At 39.6% G+C, this 23,823-nt stretch overlaps 1 protein-coding gene across 4 annotated transcripts in view; it reads right to left on the reverse strand.

Moving 5' to 3' along the window:
• The window catches only part of Fgf12 (fibroblast growth factor 12), a 524,714-nt gene that overhangs the window by 179,067 nt on the left and 321,824 nt on the right, over positions 1 to 23,823 (reverse strand). For all 4 annotated transcript variants that reach the window (XM_015993290.3, XM_076548663.1, XM_006974465.4 and 1 more), the window contains one exon: positions 211 to 314. In XM_015993290.3, coding sequence (XP_015848776.1) covers positions 211 to 314 — 104 coding nt within the window. The remainder of the gene's footprint in view (positions 1 to 210; positions 315 to 23,823) is intronic.

Here is a 23,823-nt window from a genome sequence, read left to right on the forward strand (position 1 = left end):
TCAAAACTAGATGTAAAAATTCATAACAATGCAAGTAACTGGTTCATCTTCACTCACTGGCACATGATTTTTAACACCCAAATGGAAAAATCCTTGCAATAATCCTGAAAACCAGTTTTAAAATATAGGGTGATATCAGTTCCTTAAAACAATGATTGCTTCACACACACACACACACACACACACACACACACACACAGAGTTACTTACTGAGCTGTAAAGATAGCCTTCCCCATTCATGGCCACATAGAGGCTGGCCTTCACGCCTTGGATGGCCACCACACGCAGTCCCACAGGAATTAGATTGAAGAGGGCTAGAAGAAGAAGAAAGACAGGTCAAGATGACCTTGCAAATAAATCGTCTTGCTCTTTACAATGTCCTTACAATTTTCAGTGTTAAAATCTATTTATTGGAAAAAGTGATGGAAAGGGAGAGGGAGAGGAAGGGAGAGAGGGGGAAACAGAGAGAGAGGGAGGGATGGAGGGGGAATTAAAACAAGGGGAACTAAACTACCTTGGTTTGTCTCTACAACACCATCAATGACTCACAGAAGTTCCAGTGAGATGCGTGACCCAACTGGTACAAAAATGTTAAAATAGAAGGACTTTAAGAGTCTTTAATAGGTTGGAGTGTCTAGAATCCCTGCTCCCCGAAATAAACATAGCAAGTATTACAGGATATTTTTCTAACACACAACTTGAAGCAATAATCTCTCAATAATAAAAGCAACCATTGGTCCTAAGTAACAGTAAAATACAGTCGTTAGAACATGATAGAAGACTGTTTCTGTCTTCCTGCTGTGACCCTGAAAAGGTCTTGAGCACAGACAGTGACTACGATCATGGACTAACATGGAGCAACAGTAGGGAGACCTTGTCTAGATATTTTGAACCTTTGCATGGAAATGAAGACATAATAATAAATGATGTGGTGGTGTGAATGAGAGTGGCCCCAAATGCCCATATATGTGTATGCTTGGTCCCTAGCAGGTGGACTGACTGTGGGAGGAAGGATTAGGAGGTGTGGCTTTATTGGAAGAAGAGTGGTGTGTCACTGGGGATGGAATTTGAGGTCCCAAAAGCCCATGCCAGGTCCAGTCTCACTCACTCTGCCTCCTACTGGTGGATCAGATGTGAGCTCTCAGCTACTGCTCCAACGCCATGTCCACATGCTAGCTGCTCTGCTCCCTGCCATGGTGGTCATGGACTCACCTTCTGAAATTGTGAACTAGGTCCCTATTAAATGCTTTCTTTTATAAGTTGCCTTAGCTATGGTGTCTCTCCCCGGCAATAGAACAGTGACTAAGACAAGTGGACAGGCAATTTATAGATAGTTTGAGCAACAACAGATAGATGCCATAGCTAAAGAAAAATATACTATATAAAACATCAAAGTTGGCAAGTTGGTTGAAACAACCTAAAATCAAACAGGAATAATGTTGTCTTCATGTGTTCAAGTTGCCTGTAACCCAAAATACTAAGCTAATGTATCCATTCAGAGGACAGCGAATGCATGGACCAGAAAAGACAAAGACTACATCCTATGTGTCTTCTAGCAAATTCTTGTTATGAAGTATTCATCATGGCCCTGGGTCCAGCCGCTTTTGAGGTTACAGAATGACCATCAGCAGAAAATATGACCCTAGAAATATTTGCTTCACATATAAGAGGAAAGCCCACCACCCACCTAGTTACACTCTATAAATAGCATTTCAGGGAGACATTAAATATCTCCTGACTACATTTGTAACAAGAATTCCTTATAGTTCTCTTTAATAAACGGACTAGCAGAGCTCATCTACCCTCTCTACAGATAAAATTCCTTCAGTTTTGACACTGTCAAAGTTTAACAGAGTACGTCCATCAGTTAACCCAATTGCTTCCACCTGGGTTTTTTCAATGAGACAGTAAGCTATCTACACACACATCACAGACACAAGCATGTACAGTGTTGGGATTTTAGTCAAGTGTTCGGTTGAGGCTTGCAGAGGATCAAGTCTTAGACTACAGGTTTCCTGGAACAGGACTGGATTCCTAGTTGCTGACACTGGCTAAGTCACTCCCTCCTTGAACCTGTTTTCTCATTTGTCCTGGAAATGTAGACTATGTTATAACTGTTGCTTAAGGATTAATTGTTGATTCAGTTTAGAGCTGAGCTAATTTTAGTTCTTCCTATAGGCTCAACATTGATCTTGCACATTTTAAATTGCTTAAGAAATCTAAGTCAGTCTGCCTAAGAAGACAAAGTTAAGATACACGGAGTAACCTAATACAGTGTACTATTTATTTCTATAATCAAATGACTACATGCTTCTCTGTATATAGTTTGTATGTTATGGAAGTTCCGGGGAAAACATGGAAGGTCTTTGTGGCCTGAGATATTTAGGAAATGTTTTAAACGCAGAACACAAGACTGAAGCTGGCCCTTAGGAAAAGAGAAGAAAGTTGGGGTTCATTCTTGGGAGACATAAGAAAGCACAACATGTTAAATAAACAAGCATCTTTCTAATCATAGAGATTTGGGTTTTACCAAATGGACAAGAGAAGTATGACACATGAGGACTTCAGCAGCAACACAGATGAAAAGATGAGAGTTTTGAAGGTGGAGGTTTCTAGAAAAGCCACTCAGAGTCACATGGCTTTGAGCTCCTTACACCCTTCATGTGTTGTTTTCCTACCTGTAAAGGCAGGATCACAATACAGTGTGCAAGTCTACACACACACACACACACACACACACACACACACACACACACACACACACAATGTACTATGCTCTTAAGAGTGTCTCACAAATAGAGTTATTTAACATTAACAGTAAATAGTGCCTTTTGTGTATGTGGATGATTGATGTGCATGGGGGGGTGCACACATGCCACAGTACACATGTGGAGGCCGGAGGGCACCCCTGGTTGTCTGTGCGCATCTTCCACCTTATTTTGAAGCAGCGTCTCTGGCTTGTTTCCAGCTGCTTTCACCAGGTTATCTGGTCTGCAAGCTTATAAGTTTTATTTCCACCTCCCATCTCAACACAGGAACTCTGGGATTAGCTACACATTCTCACACCCAGCTTTATATGGGTTCCAAGGATTCGAATTCAGGTTCTCACATTTGTACTCCAATCCCTTTACTCACTGAGCCATCTCCCTAGGCCAATATTTAATAATTCTCATAAATTATGATCTGACATAGGTTAAAAAAATCAGCATAGTTCCTTAGTAATTCTCTTAGTTTATACTCAGCACCTTGCTTAGCGCTTCAAAAGATGACCTTCCATATCTGTGCATTTTCAAGACGCCTATAAACTCACTAATTATATTTGATCCTAAATCATAAATGGCATGAGGAATTTCTGGCAGAATGAGGGTTGCATCAATTTTTGTTTGTTTGGTTGGTTGGTTGGTTTTTGGAGACAGGGTTTCTTGGTGTAGTTTTAGTGCCTGTCCTAGATCTCACTCTGTAGACCAGGCTGGCCTCGAACTCACAAAGATCCTCCTGGGCTCTGCCTCCCAAGTGCTGGGATTAAAGGCGTGAGCCACCACTGCCCGGCATGTTGCATCAGTTTTTAAGACAAACTAATTCAGAGAGGTAACTGAGGTGACAGTGATGCTAAACAGAAGATTTCTAGGTCACTGGTGTAGATACCTGTCTAAAAGCTGTGTTTCTTCTTTGTACCATTTGAACTTTAATTTCCAAGGCTCTTGTCTTATCATCTGACAAACCAAGATGTGTCTTAGATGATTTTCCTACATGTGCTATGGCTAGAGTTAGCTCTTACAGACTCACTATTTGACACAGGTAGACAGATCTGGATATGTTTAAAGAACCCTTCCCAAGAAACGACATGGTTTCCTTCACTATCTCTTCTCAACATTTTGTCTTGTGTTGTTTCAGTGGGGAGGACCGGAGCACCTGGATCACCTCAGACTTAAAAACAAAGGCTACTCCCAAGTGAGTGATAGCTGAGGAGTGGAAGAAGCAGAGTCCCAGAGAGTTCTGAGAGTGTGGCAGCCGTCCAGCACTCAATTACTAAACCTTGCTTCTAGGAGAGAAAAGGCCCTTATTGCTTAAGTCTATGTAATTCGAAACCTTCCCTAATCCTGATGGAGACTGCTAATGAAAGCAGAATTAGTGTGCAAAGCACAGACTAAATGCAAGGTACTTATGTGTTGTAAATAAAAGCATCTGCAGGGAAATAACAAATTAAATGATGGTCCTTGTGAGAATGAATGGGGAGAAAAACTGAGAAAAATGATCCCCTAAGGAAGAGAGCTGAATTGGAGGGGGAAAGCCATTCAAAGGCTTCCCCTCCAAGAGGGGCTTAAGGAAATCACAAATACCGCTGAGTTGCTAGCACAAACTGAGAGAGTCCTCTATCAACCAAAAAGTGATAACGGCTCTCAGGTGGAATGCTTCTGCAGACTTAGCCCTTACTGCAAAGACTCAGTAAACAACTTTAAATAAGACTTTCCAGTGCTAAGAACTAAAAAATCTATTCATCTGGGCTCAGAGACAGAGCTCAGCACTTCAGCACTGCTTTTGTGAAAGGTCTCCATCTTGCCCCGTAAAATCTCAAAAAGTGGCAAGAGCCTTACTTCTGCCTCATCTAGAGTATATGCAGGTTCACAGAAGCCTTTCACTCTAGCTGAGGATTACTACTGAATGTGATCATCATCCTTAATACCTTTAGTAACAAGGGTATTGGACTCCACATCATTCTTCATAGCATCTGCTCTTGGCATTTTCTTGCTAAAAACCTCTACTGTTTCCTCTGTCCCCATCTCTTACAACCTGACACCATCCTAAATTTATACCTTATCACCTGTCACCCACTCCTTCCACTATAATTAGAAAAATACAGCTTTTTGCCATTTCCTAACTTCCTCTTGGCTTTTTAGCTAGAATTGATTTTGACTTCCTTTTATCTTCTGTCTCTTCCTGAAAAGACTGTCTTTCCACTTGTAAATGTAGATAATCCTTTTCATTTGGTTTTTAGAGGTGTGTTTGTGTCTACGTGAATGCACACCATGTGTGTGAAAGTGCATACAGAATCCCTAAAGAGGGTGTCAGATCACCTAGAACTAGAGTTACAAGTGGCAATGAGTTGCCCAGACATGGGTACTAGGAACTGAGCTCAGGTCATCTAGAGGAGGAGAAAGCACTCTTAACCACCGATTCAGCTCTCCAGCCCCATCTTTTCATTCTTCAAACCTTAATTTTTTTTTAACTCCACCTGAGTCCTGCAGAAGCTCGTCAGAGATAGTGAGTCCCTTTCCTCCATGATGCATGTTGGAAATGAGCCTTAGAAAAATTTGTTTACCTATCTACCTCCATTCCTGACTGCAAATCTCTTGAGGGCACCTCTGCAAAGTAGTGCCTGGCAACGTGATCACAGTTTGTGTTCTTCATATGTGATTAAATATAAGTATACAGAACTTTCTCAGTACCCACAAAATATATTTGATTTAGAACTATCTATTACTTTTATAAAGATCTGTGGTACATTTAGAATATACCAAGTGTCCTGTATGTGCAAGGGATGAGTAGTAGTGAGTCCAACACATGCAATCTCCAGTAAATACACTTTCCTCTGAGAATCCTCCTAAGGTTTTCTTTCACTTGAATGCACTGGAAAATTTTATTGCTACTCATGTGGCCTAACATGGAACGTTGGTCTAAGAAGCTGTTATTTAACATTTTCTGAATAAATAAATGGATCAGCATTCTCTAGCTTGCTTATTCATATCTTTTCTAGGTCATATTTCCATAATTGACTATGCAAGAAAAATTGAAGTTAATAATTTACTGAACATGAAATACATTTGAATATGGAATATAACAGAAAAAAGAAACCCCATATATTCTGAGATGTGGGACACAGAATGCATGGGCCTCCTCGAGGGAACATCTGTATGCTGTATGTCAGTATACCTCAGTGTTTACACAGTAATGAAAAATTGGAAGGAATGAAAAGGAAGGGGATAGCTTGCAGAATTTGTCATAATCAAGGTATTATGGGTTGTTATGATTGGTTTTAATGTCGTCTTGCCACAAATAAAATCACCTATACAGGGAGCCGCAACTGAAGAACTGCCCCAGTTGTCTTGAACTGTTTGGTAAGCCTCTATTGTAGGCTGCACCTTCTGCAGCAGCTCAGATAAAAGGGTGTGGTGGAGGAGAGATCATTCAACCTTTGCTTGCTCCAGCTGCCTTCTTGCCTCCAGGGGGCTGCTGGTTCCTTCCCTATAGCAGAAGCATTTCATTTCCAAGCTTACATTGTAGACTAAAGACCAGCAGTTCTCCAGGAATGTTCTGTACTTCTTGCACAGGATTGGAATTCCTGAGACACCCAGCCTTGTGGATAGAGCAACTGTGGGTTGTCACTCCCAAGGGAGAGTCATCCTGGGATTACACAGACTGTTGAGTCACTCAGCCTCAAGGAACACATAACTACAGACTCTAAGGACTCAGCTATGATTCTGCTGTGGCTGTTACTTTAAAGATTACTTAGCTTAATACACACACACACACACACACACATTCATCCTTTGAGTTCTGTTCCTTTAGAGTACCCTAACTAACACATACATCTTTCAAAATGATGTTGGAATAAAAAAAATATTGTTTTGTAAAATTGCTATGCTATTTTCTATTTAATTTTCACCTGTGTATTATATGCCTCAAGTGACAAGAAAATAACAATAAATCCAAACCATATAAACAAAATATACACGATTCAGCCAATAAAGTCACAAACAAGAAAGAGGGTAGATGAAAAGAGAGGAAGTTAGAAGAAAGAAAAAAGATCCCAGCAAAATCTCCCCCAAAAGGTACAAATTCAGTGTGTATTCCCGGATAACATTCTAAATTCCATCTTAGTTATATTTTGTGTGTGCATGCTTTTGTGTGGAAGCTTATGTTCAGGCTTACATATGGAGGTTGCAAGACAATTTACAGGAGTTGGTTCTCTTCGTCCCCCACGTGAGTCCCAGGGATTTAATTTGATTGTCAACCTTGGTAGCAGGCATTTTTACCCACTGAGCAATCTCATTGGCCCCATAAATAAGTTCTAAGAACAATATCTTTGTGGCTGGTAATAATGAACTGGTATAAAAAAAATCACAATTGCATTTCCAATTTCAAACTCGGGTTGAAGTTTTTTGGGTGGGCATTGAGAAAAAAAAATCTTATGACCCATTAGAACCTAAGTGGAAGACACTGAGAGAGAATGAAGATATTTAAAACTAAATTTTTTTCTAGATTTTAAACTGTTTTCAGCAAAGACATTTTGATAAGGATGAATAGCATCCTATGATAATGAAGCCTTAACCTAAAAGCAAGCAGGTACCCAGTTGTTTTCTACCTCAATCCTAAAGACTATGGAAATATTTATAATTGCAGTTTTCTATAATATTTGTAAGCTGCTCAACTATTATTTCTTTAGTCATGAAATTAATATTTGTCTTTAGTATTTAGTTTATCACCCACTAACGTCAATTCTGCAACCTTTTTCTGTTCTCGATAATAAAATGTCATTGTTAAATGTTCAGCAAGAAAAAAATACAGAAGGCTTCTATCCTTCAATGCAAAGGTGATTATATAAATTATGGGAGAATGAGACTTGGTTACTTATTCAAACTGATTATTGATCCATCAATCCCATCCTGCAGTACTCTACACACAACACCTATTGCACATCTTTTTCAAGTTTTTGTATTTGCATGGGTGTCTCTGTAAGCTTGGTACCTCCAAGAGTAAGAAATAGATTATTTATTTGCCAATGATCTTTCAGAATAGTTGTATTCTGTTAAACTATTCTAGCTATGGTTAATGTAAATTTGCATGAATGAGGCTTTACTGTATGCGTAAATGGTGAGCTCCATTTCTTAAATCAAGCTGCTTTAGTAATTTTCTTTGACAAGCTATTAAATGTTGAACTTTTTACTTTTGCATTTTGTGGTATCCAGAGTGTGTTGCACAATCGCAGCACGAATAATTGTATTTCCCTCTTTAAAGTAGCATTTCTTACAGAAATTAAGAGAAAAATAAGAAGGGCTCTATTCATTCCTTTAGTTTTCAAGTCAGGACCACAAGATCATAATGAGGAACAGATCCACGGGTCCATGCTGTGACCATTACTCTTATACTTACCAACTTTGAGACCTTGATGACTAGGATTTTTTTCTGCTTGCATGGTATAGTTCACTGAGCTTTTATGAAGATAAATTAAAATAGTAAAATAAAAACAAACCGGACCTCGGGCTATCAAGGTAAAACATGAAGCATCACTAGTTGGTTTGTTGTTATTCTGTCTCTAAATCTGGAGCTTTGGAGGTGAGAGAACTGGATGATTGCTACCCCATGTTTTAACTGGGATTTCTTAAAATATTGTGGGATAGGGAGAAGCTGTGTATTTCATCTTATACAAATGCAGATCCAGAAGGCATAAACAATATATACTTTAAATAAAATCATACATAAGACTATAGAGTCAACATACTTCCCAGTGTGCTGACTCGATGCATTCAGTCTGGTGCCCTGTTTTAATAAACAACTGGCCAAATAATCTCACTGGCTGATTTAGTCTCTCCGCTGAATTTGTTGACTTATGGAACTGATTAGCGGTCTGGGGCTTAGAGACGGAGATTTTTCTTCTAAGCACTGCCTGACAGCACAGATTGCAGATTTCCAGCCTGGTGAAAATGAGCGACATGGTGATCTCCTGCTTTGACAAAAGCTAGCAAATATGTACACATGAGTTCCAAGAGAGGGCCTGCCTTTGGTTTTTAATGACGAGATTGCCATATCACCCTCTCCATGATACCTCAGAGATATTGAAAAAGCCCTGCATAATTAACAAGTCAATTCAATCTGAGTCTTCTTTTTTTTCCCTTTAGGATGAAAAATGAAGCACATCACTACCGATAATGGAAGCAAATGCCTGTCATTACTCATCTTCCGCAGCCAATTTGTCTTCTACAGAGGATGTGTCTCTGAGCCAGTTTGGAGAATTCAATGAACAGTACAGGTGTCAGTCCACAAGATCAATGGGCAGGGCAAAGCATCCAGGAAATCTTTGCACACTGTAGAACGTACAATTATATCTCCCACAAATCTTCCACTCAGTGTTGCCACTGATATTGATATTATTTCCTGTTAATCTTAGTCGCTAATGCAGTGTACATATTCCAGACACTGAGCAAGGTACTTTATAACGCAGTTGGGGAAAGAGACAGGTGTGACCTTTGTCACTGCAGTAGTTAGGTTTAAATATTTTTTTTTAAAAATCCATGTGTGTTTTATAGGGTCATATTTACAAACGAGTAAATCAAAATGCAAAAATATGGTTCTCCCAGGATCATAAAGTCAGCTAACAAATGCCCTGAGATGAAACCTAAGTCCTGGCGGCTACAATATGATACTGTTGTTCGTAAATAAGAGGTGAGGGAAGTAATTAGAATCTAAGTATTTGTAAAAACAGTGAGAAAAATAGGCTAATGGTGAGCAAAATTGGAAGCCTCAGACAGAATTTTCTGGGGACCTGAAATATTCCAGTGATAAAATATGAACCATTAATTCTCAGATCCAATCAATCACACAGAGCAAGTGCAAGACAACTTGAGTCAACTAGTTTAGACATTCTAGACCTAAACTGTGAGCCTCATTAACATCAGCTACCATGCATAAGTATATGCCCGCCTCACTCTAAAACTACTAGGAGTGTCCATAGAAGTAATTCAATGTGGTAAGACGTTTTACAAATGGACAGATTAAAAGGGATTTTAAAATAAAATGCAAATTTCTTCCTTACTAATTCTCTACATAAAAACTCGGCTTTGACTCATCTCTGCTCTAAAGGCTAGCTGGAATGTTCCCAATGCTTTGCCTTCTGCCCCCACTGGCCTGCGATTACTGAGTAGCTGTCATTGACTCTGTTTCCCACCTCAGCAACTTTCCACTCCTCTAAATGTAATCTGAGACACTCTGAAACATGGCCCAGCAACTCCTCCACACAATCTCCTTCCAAACTAGTCAGTTCATTTTTCTCCAACCTGGCAGGAGCTTTCTCCACCAAGTGATTGCCCGCTTCCTTATCTGAAACTCGATTTTTCTAATCTTAGCTTATGTGTCCTGTTCCTATTCTTCAAGATTCAATTTAAAACTAACCTCCGCTGAGTACATGGCTTTGGGGGATCTCTGATCTTTGAAATCTCAAGATTCATGTGATCACTCTGTGGTACCAGAGGCATCTTAAATCAAGTTTTGTTTTTACATGAAGGTCCCACCTCCTCTACTGCTCAGAGAAATGGAAGGAATCGTATCAAATTCCTTTTTGTAGCTCCATAACTAGAAGGCTTTTAGGCCTCAGTATGTTGGTATGCATGAAAGTGGGGTGTCCAGACAACAGCCATGGTAATCATCAATCACGGTGTGGTAGATGCCTGAAACAGCACCAGAGGAAGGTGTCAAATCCAGGCAAAATGAATGTTGTGGGACTTGAGTGGAGCCGGCGGGACACACACGAGGGTCCATTGCTCTACAGCTGTCAGTCCCCAAGATCAACGGGCAGAGCTAAGCATCCAGGAAATCTTTGCACGCTGTAGAACTTTTACAGTTTCCAGCTTCATAATCAACTTTAAAAATAAAATGTTGAAAAAATATTCTAGGAGATAACGCAACAATATCTCTGTACTTTAAGCTAATTAAAACTTTTAGATGAAGTTGTACAATAAAATAATGCAAATTTGGAACACAAACCTCAGAAGTGAAATCCCCCAAGAGAAGTTTAGCTCACTGGTTCACAAACTGCTATATATCACAGCATTCTAGGGGGATTTTTATTTTTTAATTCTGATGCCTAGGTCACAGCCATATCAATTAAATAAAAATTTCTGTGACAGGAAAAAAACGAATATTCTTTAACTCTGCCGATGATTTTTATTGTGCAGAAATGTTGAAAATCAATCTTGGATCCAAGAGACCAAGGTTAGAGCAAGCTCTTTGGGAATATTGATGCTTTCTAAACCTTACCAGCCACTGGGCCAACACCCCCGACATGCTCACTGGATATCATCTGCATCCACTGTCCACTGAAGCTTTGTGGAAAGGCTTGTGTGGCCCCATCCAAGACTCTTGGAATCAAAATGTACATTCTAACCAGATCCCTGTGTAGCTGAAACTATACAGTGGAGGCTGGACCAGTGCTTCCCCACGGCAATGCCACTCAGAGTGTCAAGTTGGTATAGAAGAGACAATCCCAAGCCTGGACTCAACCTTCTAATCAGAATCAGAGGGTGAACCTAGCAGAGATGTCACCACCACCAACAACAACCATCAGCACCACCACCCCAAACCTGGCCCCAACCTTCTGATCAGAAACTCTGGGATAGATTAAGCAGTGTCATCTTCCAAACACTGGCAAGCCTTCATGTAGGAACACGATGAAGAATAAATCACTGTTCTTAAACACAACTGCACTTTATTTGAGATGGATCTCAAACTCACTAGGTAGCTAGATGACCTTGGATTTCTGATCCTCTTCCCTCCACTTACAAATTGCTGAGATTATTGGTGTGTACCAACAAACCTTATTCTATGTAATGCCAGGGACCAAACCCAGGGCTACCTTCATGGCTATGTAAATACTCTATTAACTCTGCTTCATGCCTAAATCTATAATCCAGGTTATTTCTAGGGAACATTGATTCCAATGTTCTAACATTAGAGGTTCTGATCTTATTCTTCTAGACGATTCTGTGATAGCATTGTTCAAGAGCATTAGAATGCATGACAGGACAGGAGCTATGTCCTTTTGCACATGAAATGGTGGTATTTCCCCGTCCAAATTTATCAGTCATCAGGGACCAAGAAGTGAAAATTCCAAACTCCCCAAAGTAGAAATCCCCCCTCCTATTTCAGTGGAGTTCCAAATTCCATTGTTTATCCATTTCCTCCAAACTAAACCATTCCCTCCTGGAGAAAGAAGGCCCATATGACTCAAGAAGCTAAAAACCAGTATGCAGCTCAGGAAACCTGTGAAACCTGTAAGACCCAAGAAGCTCAGGAAGTGACAGATTCACACATTTGTGTTACAAAGTTATACAAGCAGTAAACAATTGTATAAGTTGGGGACAGGACACTCTTCAGTGGAGCTGCTGATAACGTGATCAAGGGGCTTCCTGAATACAACTTTTGTGAATTATTATTCATCCTGAGGTGGGCTCCTTGATGATGCAGCTGTCTTTGAATCACTGCTGCCCCCCTCTGGGAAAAGTCCTGGACCATCCTCCTGTAAGCAACCCCTGACTTATGTTCCTGTGAGTAACCACAATAAATTCTTTAGTTCAACAAGCCAGCGTTGGATGGAATACAGTACATTGGCTTCTCGTTGGTATCCTATCAACGATGAACAGGCATTTGTTAACATTTTCCCAAGAAAAGCCATGCAATGCCCAATTAAATTAAACTTCAATTGATTTTCACAAAGATGAAAAGGTTAATTCTAAGGCCTAGAGAGTGATGAATGTCTTTGTACACAATTACTCAAGCCTGTGCTCAAGTCCTCTATTTCCCCTGAAATTATTCTTGATTATACTTCGGCAGGCATAGTTTTCTCTAAACAGGAGAAACCTAGACCACTTCCCTCCCTGAGTGGGAACATCATAAATTTGATATTAATGTCAATACCCCCCCCACACACACACAAGCAGAAACTTTGACTTCAAGGTGCTAATCTTTCCAAGTTCATACAACTGGTAAATGGAGAGATTCCTATGACTATCCAGGTGTCCACTGAGTTCCTGTGGGTTTTCTCCAGTGCTGTGTCTGGAGTACAGAAAATGAGCCTGAGTGCACACTGAAGAAACAGTAAGAGTGATGGGTCCCATGATTCTTAAAGAAGAGGCAGCAGGAAAAAGCTCTGCATAATGGTTTGGAAGATTCCACCGAAATACTATGGAGTGGGTTTAATAATGCTGTGCAGACATAAGGCAACATGCATAGGTGCTCCATGTTCCATCTCACTGTCGGAGGAAGCTGTCTATGAAGAGCAGCCGCACTAGCTCTTGGCTGAGTGCCTGCTCAGTACCACTGTATATGGGATGCCAGAAAATATGCAAAAATGTATACACACACAAACATACACATCCCACCCACGTCAAACTTCCCAAGTCTGATATATGAAATAGGAAAACAGATCTAATGTCTTTAAAATTACCGTATAATGGTTTACTACTTTCAAGCAACAAATAAGTTTGTTGAAAAAATCCTCAAGTTCAATGTTTACCCTGTCTAAAAAAGAAAGCATCATAATATTTACCAGTCAGTTACATTCCCTGGTTAATGTTTCATAAGTGTTGTCAGAGGGATGCATACACACAATGTAATGAAATGTTTCCTACGAATGCAGGGACACTCACCAGGAAAGAAACCCAGGAGCCACAGTATAGACTAGGTCAAGGACTCTGCAGTTAAACTCTCTGAGTTCAAATCCTAAGCCTGTTATTTAATATCAGTATAGCCACAGGGTATAATTATTGGATTTTCCTGGGCCTCTCTTTAATCAAAGTAGGAAGAGTTGCAGTTCCTGTTCTTATGTTTGCTTAAGATACAAGCAAATGTTTATAAAATTTTTCGCCTATGTACTAAACACTTAGAAAATGCTTAGTAAACATTAGCTACTATGGTAGATAGATCCCAAACTCACGGGTTAAAAAAAATAATAGTTCTTGAGGCCCAGGAGCTGGCTTAGTGGGTAAAGGCACTTACTACCAAGAGTGAGAACCTGACATCCACTCTCTGGAGGCCACATAGTAGAGGCAGAAAATCAATTCCCCCCAAAAGGAATCCTTTGATGTCTACATGTGCTTCATGGCATTTGCATATTCACAGACAAACATACATATGATAAATAAATGTAAAAATATTAATGAAATCATGTTTGTCACATAGCTATTTATTTTCCTGACCCCCTCATTGAAGATATATAATCCCTCCTTTAAATTTTCATGGCAATAGGCTCTGAAAACACCAGTTCACAGTATGCAGTCAGGATTTGTCTCCATTCCTTTATTTTATTGGCGACTATGAATAAACAATTAAACTAGCCACTTACCACAAACTCCACTGCCATGAATTAAGCACATAGTAGATACATACTAACTGCCAAGGCATATTTATACAGAGAGAGGACCCAGCCTATACCCCCGGAGTAGTCAGCAGGCTGCACACACAGTAAATGCATCACCTGCAACTGTATAAATAAGAGATGCAGTTGTTTCTCTGTTCAGAAGGGAAAGCAGACTTTACAGTTAAAGAAACCACAAAGGATTATTGTCAAAACCAAAGACCAACAGTCTTGCTTTAAGTGATGTCATACACCGAAAGAAACCCCCTAGGCAAGCATGGACCGAGAAGAACGTGTGGTCTGATGGGAAATGCTTCAGTAGTAGCTGTAGATAATAAAGTCAGTTTATTGAATAAGGAGTTCTAGAAAATGAAGAAGAATTCAGGTATCCAAATGAGACCGTTAATCACAGAGACTGAAATCTATCTAGATAAACCAGGAGGAGAAAAGAGTGAAACACACACAGAGATTAGAGAAAAGGGTGTTGAGCTGGAGGGTGCCTATTCTAGTGTCCTCAGGTGGAACAGAGCTGACACATTTGAGGAACATCAGAAGGACCAAGAACAGGGGCGAAGATGCCTGAAGGCAGGAGGTTAACTTATATCAAATCTTACCAGTCACATTTCATCTTTCCTCTTAGTGATGCTTCACAGTGGGGAAAAAATTGAGCAGACCAGTGAGTTTATCTCATACTATGCCTTGACTAGGTCACTGGCCATGGAGGATTATGGAGAAACCTTGGGTAAAAGGATCCCAAACAAGTGCAAATGTCAAAGACAAGACGAGGATGGTTTGGTTTTGTGTACTTATTGAAGGTAGAAGGGAATTTCATCGCTGTTTTTAAAATCAGTACAAAACCTACCCCACTGCTGGATCTTATACCTTTGCCAATTTTTATAGTCTTTCGAAAGTTAAAAAATAGTCACTGTCAACTTATAAACTTCAAAAATTTCAGTTGTTAAGCCTGTCTTTTGCAAACACATCTCTACACAAAGAAGAAAATGTTAAAGATCCAGCAGGGTGGAAACCAAGTGACCTGGCCCTAGATTCATTCAAGCTGTTCTATCTTCCAGTGGGTGATGTTGAGCAGATATAAGCTGATCCGTTACTGTTTGTTCTCAGTTATTTTTCACAGACATTGACTAAGAGCTACAGCTATCCTGAACTTGAGCTCTTAGGGCCTTAAGCAGATGGAAGGAGAATAAGGAAAAGTAGATGTGTCCATTGCTGAAATCTGTCCAACGGCTTTCATTGGAAGTAAGTCAAGGAAAGAAAACATGTCCCTGAAGTTTGGGAGCTTGGAACATGTTCATTGCTTGCTAGAAGAGCAAATAATTAAGTCGTACTCGAACAGGGAAGCACAGATGCAGCTAGCCCTTGAGTGTAATGTGATCTGTGCAGCTATAAATAGGCATATAGGGCTCACACACACAGCAGATAACCTGATGGTTTTGTGGCAGGGAGCAGTGGCTGAGCATGCAGAGTTAGCGCGGGGCATACCATAGACAGCCTAAGGATTGTGAGAGAATTCTGGTGTGACTAGCGTGACTCATCATCAGGTGCTTTAGTTACTTTAATGTTGCTGTGACAAAATGCCTTGACCAAAGAAATTTAAGGAAGAAATGGTTTATTCCGATACATAGTTTCAGGGTCCATCATAATGGGGAGATCAAAGCTCCCAGAGCTTGAAGCAGCTGGTCATATCACATGCATAGTCAGGAAGCAGCGAGGGCTGAACACAAGCTGCTGCTCAGTTTCTTTTCTCTGTTAACAGTCTAGGAGCACAGCCAGGGGAATGGCACCACCCACAGTGGGTAGGTCTTGTTACCTCAATTAACAAAATCAAGATAATTCCCCATATGTTTGGCCAGAGGCCCATCTCCTGGGTAATTCTAGATCCTTTCACGTAGGTAATATTAACCATCATACCAAGTAAATAAGATTTACTATGTTCCAAGAAAATAGAAGCATTGTGTGTAAAAACTCAAAAGCATAACCCTATGTAGTACATAGGTTTGCTTACACTATTAAGTCATCCGTCATTTCTCTAATTTACATTTGCTTACATATCAGTCTAGAGTTGAGCTGGAAGATACGTTTCTACAAAATCATCACATGGTGATGCAGGTGAGAGGACTCCATGTCTTCTGAACTACTTTACTTAATTATTTCAATACCCTCCAGTGTAAACACTTCAAATTGTTTTGTATAACAGCAGCCACTGTGAAGAATTCTACTTCTGCTAAACAGCTACTGTCTATGAGCTGCTTGCAAGCTCCTCCCTCAAAAAAAAAAAATCCAAACAAACAAAACAAGCTCTCTAACTCTAATGACAAGTTAACAATAATGAGTGAGCTTTATTAAGAATTACTGTGTTCTAGGTAATGTTGGAAACACTTTTTGTAAATTGTCTCATTTAATAGATGCAAAAATCTCTGATATCTAAGGGCCAGTATATTCTCATTTAATCAAAGGATGAATTAAAGACATAGAGAAGTTTCAATTACTGGCCCCAAGGCACACACAGTCATGTTAAACCCAGATCCTGGATGGAAACAAACATGCAGGAGACTCTTTGGGTCTTTACCTACAGCTCAACAATACGATGCAATGATTTGCAAATTGATGACCTCATATCTGCTCACAATATACCTCTCAGAGAAAGAAGGGGAAGCAATAAAAAAATGCACTGAGCACACATTTATTTCTGCACAAAAAGGAAAGAAAGGAAGCATCAAGGGTTTATGAGGTTATCTGTCCCTCTCATCTGGTACAACCTGAGCTCATAAAAACGGAAGAAAGTTTATGTGACTGACCCAAGACCAAACATTAGTTACCTCATGGAGCCAAGAAAACACTAAAGGCAACTTAGTCCCCACCAGCTTTTAAGAATCCACTTAGTTACGTAGTTTTAAAAAGATTCTAAACCAACGTGTCCCACCTATAAATGCATTATAAACAGTGGGAGAGCAATTTGGCAAGAGCACAATTTCAACCATCTCGTGGGTTCCTCTTCTGAACAAGCAGTCACATTGGAGCAAGAGTCTCCCCATCAAAAAGAAATATCCCATCAAGACAAAAAGGGACAAACCCCGGGTTAAAAGAGTCAAGCAAGTTATTCCTTGTGATTTGTGTCAGGTGCTAAACTATTCAAGGAAATCCATGGGTCTGGTTAAAGCTTTCCACAAATCTTATTTGGAGGCCATGTCATGAACTACAAAATATGCATTTCTAGTAAACACCAGAGCTACCTTCCTAGTCTCCAAATCACACTGCAAAGTTTTTTCCTTTCTAAAAATATATATATATATATATATATATATATATATATATATATATATATATATATATCCAGTGGAATAAATTAATTCACAAGTGAAGGGCGACGGCTAATTGTGCTACTGAGAAGAAACAGCATGAGGAGTGACAGCCCTGTATGCGCCAAAGTGCTGCTTGGCAGGGCTAAAAGCTTTGCTTGGGGATACCCGCCGGATAAGGCATCCACTTCCTCCTCTTTCAACTCAACCTACAGGTATAATTTCACAAGAAATAATGACAGAGCCTTAAAATACAGATGACTTTAGAAAACAAAATTAGAAATGCCACAGCTCTCCTGTCAAGAACGCTAACAAATGTGCTCAAGCCGGTGAAAGGGGTAAAAAGGCTGGGCCTCCAAGACCCATCGTTAGAGAGAGTAGATGTCCTCATGGCTTTTGGAGGCATCTCTGCGTCCTTATAACTAGATACATGATTCCCTTGACAATTTTCCCCAAGCAACCATTTGGTTCTTGTTTCTGTTCCTAGCTGAGCAGGATGAGCCTTTGGCTGTGTCTACATGCTTGTGACTAGTGGTATCAAAACATCATATGCTTGGTATTGTATAGAAAACATAACTGGATGACTAACTTTTTACATTTACAATTAGATTTCTAAAAATCAGATATAGGCCATTCTGAAATACATTTCTTTTAATCTTAAAATCATAATGAAGTTAATATTTTATGAGATCAAATAAACTATAATTGAATTGATGATTGGCAGGAATATGAAATATTAAAAACTTGGAATTAAGGGATCCAAATTAATTATGTGGTAGCCATTAAAAAATGAAACATTCATTACTAAAACAAACAAGAGATGGAATTTTCAGTCTAGGAATGAGTAGAATTTATGTGTATGAGTGTGAGTATGTATGTATGTATGTGTATATGTGTGTATGTGTGTGTATGCATATGTGTGAGTGTGCATACATATGTGTATGTGTGTGTGTGTGTGTGTGTGTGTGTCACTGAGGACCGAACCTAGGGCCTCCCATATGCTAAGCAACTGCTTCAAGATCTTCCCTTCTTCTGACTTCAAGTTTGTAAACAGGATTTCACTGAATTGCCCAGGTTAGTCTTAAACTTAGTAGCACAGATAGGCCCTAAAATTATGATCCTTCTGCCTCATCTTCCCAGTATAGGTTCCCTGTGCCACTAGGCTTAGCAGGAATGAGTAGTTTTAAAAAGAAAATAGGAAGAAAAGAGAAAAAAACATATTTAAAATAGAATATAATTGAAAGGCAATACAAAAATGTGCAAAGACAACAAATTTGGCAAAAACGTTGTGCAACACAACAAAGATGACATTATGTAGATTGAATTTACATAGAGTACAAGTGATAAGTGTCTCTTTCACAGAAGTGATACAAGGTTCATATGGCATATGAAAGAATGTTCGACCTAACTCAACAAAAAAAATAAAGTTTATGGCTTAAAGTAGCCAGCACACACACACACACACACGCACGCACGCACGCACGCACGCACGCACACACTCGCGCACACACATACGTGTTATGTGTTGAGCCTCACTATGTAGCCCCAGCTAGTTAGTCATGTAAGGCTAGCCAGCATTACAGACATGTGCTCACGCTGCTGCTTCCCACTTGCATACGGGTTCTGAGGATGGAAACACAGGTCTTCCAGCTTTCACGGCAAATGTTTACCCCCAGGACCAACTCTTTAGCCCACAAGTTAAGTGTCTGAAGCACTCTAATTAAATTTGTATTAATATGAAAAAAATCTGCCAGATACATATTGTGAATTTAAAAGATGATAAGGTGGGGCGGGGGGAGTGATAGGGAAAGCAAGCGAGGAACAGCCAGAGAGATCATATAGCAAGGAAAAAAGTAACCTAGAATGTGGCCAGGTTGGGGAGGGTGGCCTGAAAAAAACATCTCTTTGGTGATGTCAATGCCTTCCCTTCAAGGAATATCGGAAACACATCCATGTTTGAACAAATTTGGGGGTAATGACTCCACAACAAGCACCAAAGATGTGCACCGTGGCAAAACATCAGAGTCTGACCAAGAAGACAGAGGAATAAACAGACTGGAATTTGACTGTGTTAGGTGATTTGGGAAGGACTCAGAGAACTGGGTTTCCCTCTTCCTGGATGCTCCAAAGCGGAGGTCAGGGTGGGAGTGATCTATTGTTTATCTTAATAAGTCTTATCCAGAAGGCTTTGTTGGATGAGGGAGCAGTGACACTCGCCAGCCAGGACTGCAACGTGGCTGCTTGGTAACTTCCACTGCATCCTTGTCTTGTCTGTGGGCAGACGTGAGTCCCAAGTGGGTTGGCTTTTATCTCCATCCATCCCGTCCCTGGGGCCTTGTGTGATTGTGCCTGTGAACGGGTTTATAACCCACCCCAACCACACAGCACAGCCCTCGAGGTACAGGGCTACCACTGCTGACCCCCACATGGTTTCTCAGCTGCAAACTGTCCTCTGCTTTTGTAATTCTGCCCCATGTGATTTTATTTCCTTCTTAAAATAATGCTGAGAAGAAAGGGCTGAAGGAGACTCCAGGGGCCACCTCACTCCAAGACTGCTCAGACCTTTGGCTTCTTCACACTACACCAAGGGCTTTGCCTGGCCCTCTCCCCTCTCTCCAGGTGGGCACAGCATGGATCCCACTCACCAGTCTGACCATGACACTAACTTAGCATGCAGCCCCTCTGCACAGACAGAGGGCACTTCATGTTTTTTTTTTTCAGCAAAATTAGAACAATGCATTTAGTTACATATCATCATCATTTTCTTTCCAGCATTTTTTAACCTCTTCAAATATATCTCCTATGATAACATATAGAACAGAATAATGAGACATTAAATTTTATGTAAAATATTCCTATTAATACCCTCCAAGCTGCAATTGTCTTTTTTTATAGCAGTGTTCCAACACAGTCCTGCATTTTTGTTATCATTACATTTGTAGTGATTCTTATCTGCCACTGCAGAAATAACCATTTGCTTTGTACTCAATTATATATAATTAGTCTTTTCTTCATGAACAAAAGAGCAGGTGTCTATCAGTTCTCTGAAGATGCCATGGTAAAGTTGGTTTGGACCTAGTGAACCAAACAAAACATTTCTGGCAGATGCTTATAGTAACAAGAGTTTTTTTTTTTTCTTTTTCAAACAATAAACTGCTTTTACTCTCCACCCACACAGAGTGGAGAAAGAAAAGGCATGTTAACAACTGAAAGGCTTATAATTTTTTTATTAAAAACATGAGAAGAATTTAAATATCTCTCTGGCAGTGTTTAGCCTTTTTTCATCTCCATTTATGGAAAAAATATAAAACTATTATTCCATTTAAAAATGAATAATTAATATTCATTTTATTAATATATATGGTAGGAGAGGGTCAGGAGAAAGTTCAGTAATTGATGAACAAATGTTGTAACCCAGTATATAGCATTTTAAGCATGTCTGTCTTCTGGGTTTTGATAATTGTTCTGCTTTTCTGTGAAACAATGGTATTAGAGAAAACTCAGTGAAAAAAAAGGTGTTGGCTCTACTACTCTAATTTTTCTAAAGCCCAGAATTATTTAAAAATCCAAAGGTAGGGCTGGCTGGAGTGATGGCTCAGTGGTTAAGAGCGCTGGCTGCTCTTCCAAAAGATCTGGATTCCATCCCCAGCACCCAGATAGTGCTCACAATTATCTGTAACTGCACTCCCAAGGAATTCACCACCTTTGTTTGGCTTCTGGGGACGTTGCACACATGTGGTTCACAGACATACGTGCAGGCAAAACACCCATACACACAAAATAATAAAATAAAACTTTAAACAAGTAGAAGGTAAACATTATGTAAGTGGGAAGTATTTAGCGAACTACTGGAAAACCTGTTTACAAGAAGACCCATCCAACCACCCAATTCCTAGAAATTGTCTACTATGCATGATAGACCATTGCAAATACAATAAAAGATCAAAACAAACTTCTTCACATAGGAGCTTACATTCTGGTGAATGATATATAGATAGATAGATAGATAGATAGATAGATAGATAGATAGATAGATAGATAGATAGATAGATAGATAGATGATAGATAGATAAATAAATAGGGAGAGAGAGAGAGAGAGAGAGAGAGAGAGAGAGAGAGAGAGAGAGAGAGAGAGAGATAACAAAACATATATGCTACATGGCAACAGAACTTAAAAGTAAGAATAAAATGGATACTAGTTTAGATCTAAAATATCGCCCAAAGCCCAATGTGTTTAAGGCACGATCCATACACCATGGCATTATGGAGCATCCTTAATACATACATGACTTAGAAAAAGCAATTAAGTGTATTACCTATACAAACCTCATAACCATAATAAAATTGATGATAGAATGTAACATGTACATGATAATGCTCTGACTTATAAAAAAAAAGTTCAATAGATACCAAAATTATGAAGAGTGGTTTAAGCATATAAACAAAAATGGTTATTTTTAAAACTGTACGTGTGATGTACATTATGTTGGTAAACTGTCAGTGTTGTTTGAGCTCACTGAGAAGCTGGCTCTAGATGGGAGATTGTTCCCCAAGCTCAAAGCCCAAGCATGTTGACCTCAAAGTGTCCTGCAAGTCCTCTTGCTGGAATAAGCTGCCCCCTCCTAATTCTGAGAGGGAAGAGAGAGAACAAGGCCATCCAAGAGTGTGGGCATCATGTCCCCTTGAGGAGACCTGGAAGGTGAACCATCTCCAACAGAAGTTACTATTGTTTGGCCCATATTGTAAAATCTCCTATAATGGGAAAGAAAAACCAGTTCACTCTTGGGCAGTCCGTCCATGGAGGGAAAACTCAATCCAGAACTCAAGTTTACTGTTTCAACTTCCCAGTTTCTGTGGGATATTGTGGGCTACTGATTTGATGATGTCATCTCTCTCTCTCTCTGTTTCTATTGTTACTATTTGTTCTTTTTAGTGGCTTTTTTCTTACTTTATTATTGAAACTCTCACAGAGGTAGACAAAGAAATATGATATCTCTAACCTCAATTTCTCTCCCTAACTACTCCCATATCCCCACTCACCAACATGTATCCCTCCCTACTTTTTTTTTCCTCTTTCATTTGGAAGTCTCACCCAAGGTGACCTTGGCTATGCCATAGACTTACTCTTTCTAAAACCCAATCTGATTATCCCAATGAGGAAGGCCTTCCCAATTGATTCCTGCTGGATGTTTTGATGGTATTTTGCTATATACATATGTATATATGTATATCTGTTTTCATCTATCTATATAACTATAGCTATATCACTTGCTATTTTTACTTTTACTTTTACAGATTGCTATATGCTGAGTAAATCCACTCATTCAAAACCCAATATATGGCTATAGTAGATCATTTTTATTTTTATTTTTTTTATTTCCTGATATACTTTTTTTTGAATTTTTATTATTATTATTTATTTTACAATACTATTCAGTTCTACATAATAGCCACAGATTCCCTTGTTCTCTCCCTTCCTGCCCCCCTCCCCTTCCCCCCAGCACACCTCCCATTCCCACCTCCTCCAGATCAAGGTCTCCCCCCGAGGACTGGGATTGACCTGATAGACTCAGTCCAGGCAGGTCCAGTCCCCTCCTCCCAGATTGAGCCAAGCATCCCTGCATAAGTCCCAGGTTTCAAACAGCTAACTCATGCAATGAGCCCAGGACCTGGTACCACTGCCTAGATGCCTCCCAAACAGATCAAGCCAATCAACTGTCTCACCTATTCAGAGTAGATCATTTTTAAATAAGCGAAGTCAAATTTGGGGGATTTATTATGCCTGATAACCAAGGGAAGCAGAATTTCTTCTTGAACAAAAGATATAAATGTGTTGAAATTTCAAATTAGCTTTTATACTGATATCCAAATGAACTTATATTAATCTTTAGATTTTGCACACCTAAGTTATTTTGATAATAATTTGTTAAAAGTATTCATAGTAGATCATCTTAACTTAAAAACAATGGTATTGATTTCTGAGTTCGAATCAGTTGTATAAGCATTTGATAGAACACATTATTGGTTATCCTCAATGTGTGTGCTGCATATGTATCAGGCATTCTGGTGCTACGTGTTTTTGCTGTATGCCTGAAGTATATGTGCATACATGTATGGATTTGTAGATAGGCATGGATTCAGGCATGGGATGGACCTAGCCTCAGAGTAAATCACTTCCAGTTATTTTCTGGCAACAGTGAAGGATTTGTGTGCTTGGACCCACCACTTTTTGTGACCCACTCTCCTCTGGGTAGAAAGTATTACACAGCTGCCTGAGTTCAGGCAGCATCCTGTAGACCAGAGAATGGCTGTTTGGCTTGCTTAGAGATGGAGTCTTCATCAGTTTATAATTTTTCATTTAAGTATTTTTGGATGCTTTCG

Source organism: Peromyscus maniculatus, chromosome 12 (assembly GCF_049852395.1).
Source record: "Peromyscus maniculatus bairdii isolate BWxNUB_F1_BW_parent chromosome 12, HU_Pman_BW_mat_3.1, whole genome shotgun sequence".
Classification (NCBI taxonomy): Eukaryota; Metazoa; Chordata; class Mammalia; order Rodentia; family Cricetidae; genus Peromyscus; species Peromyscus maniculatus.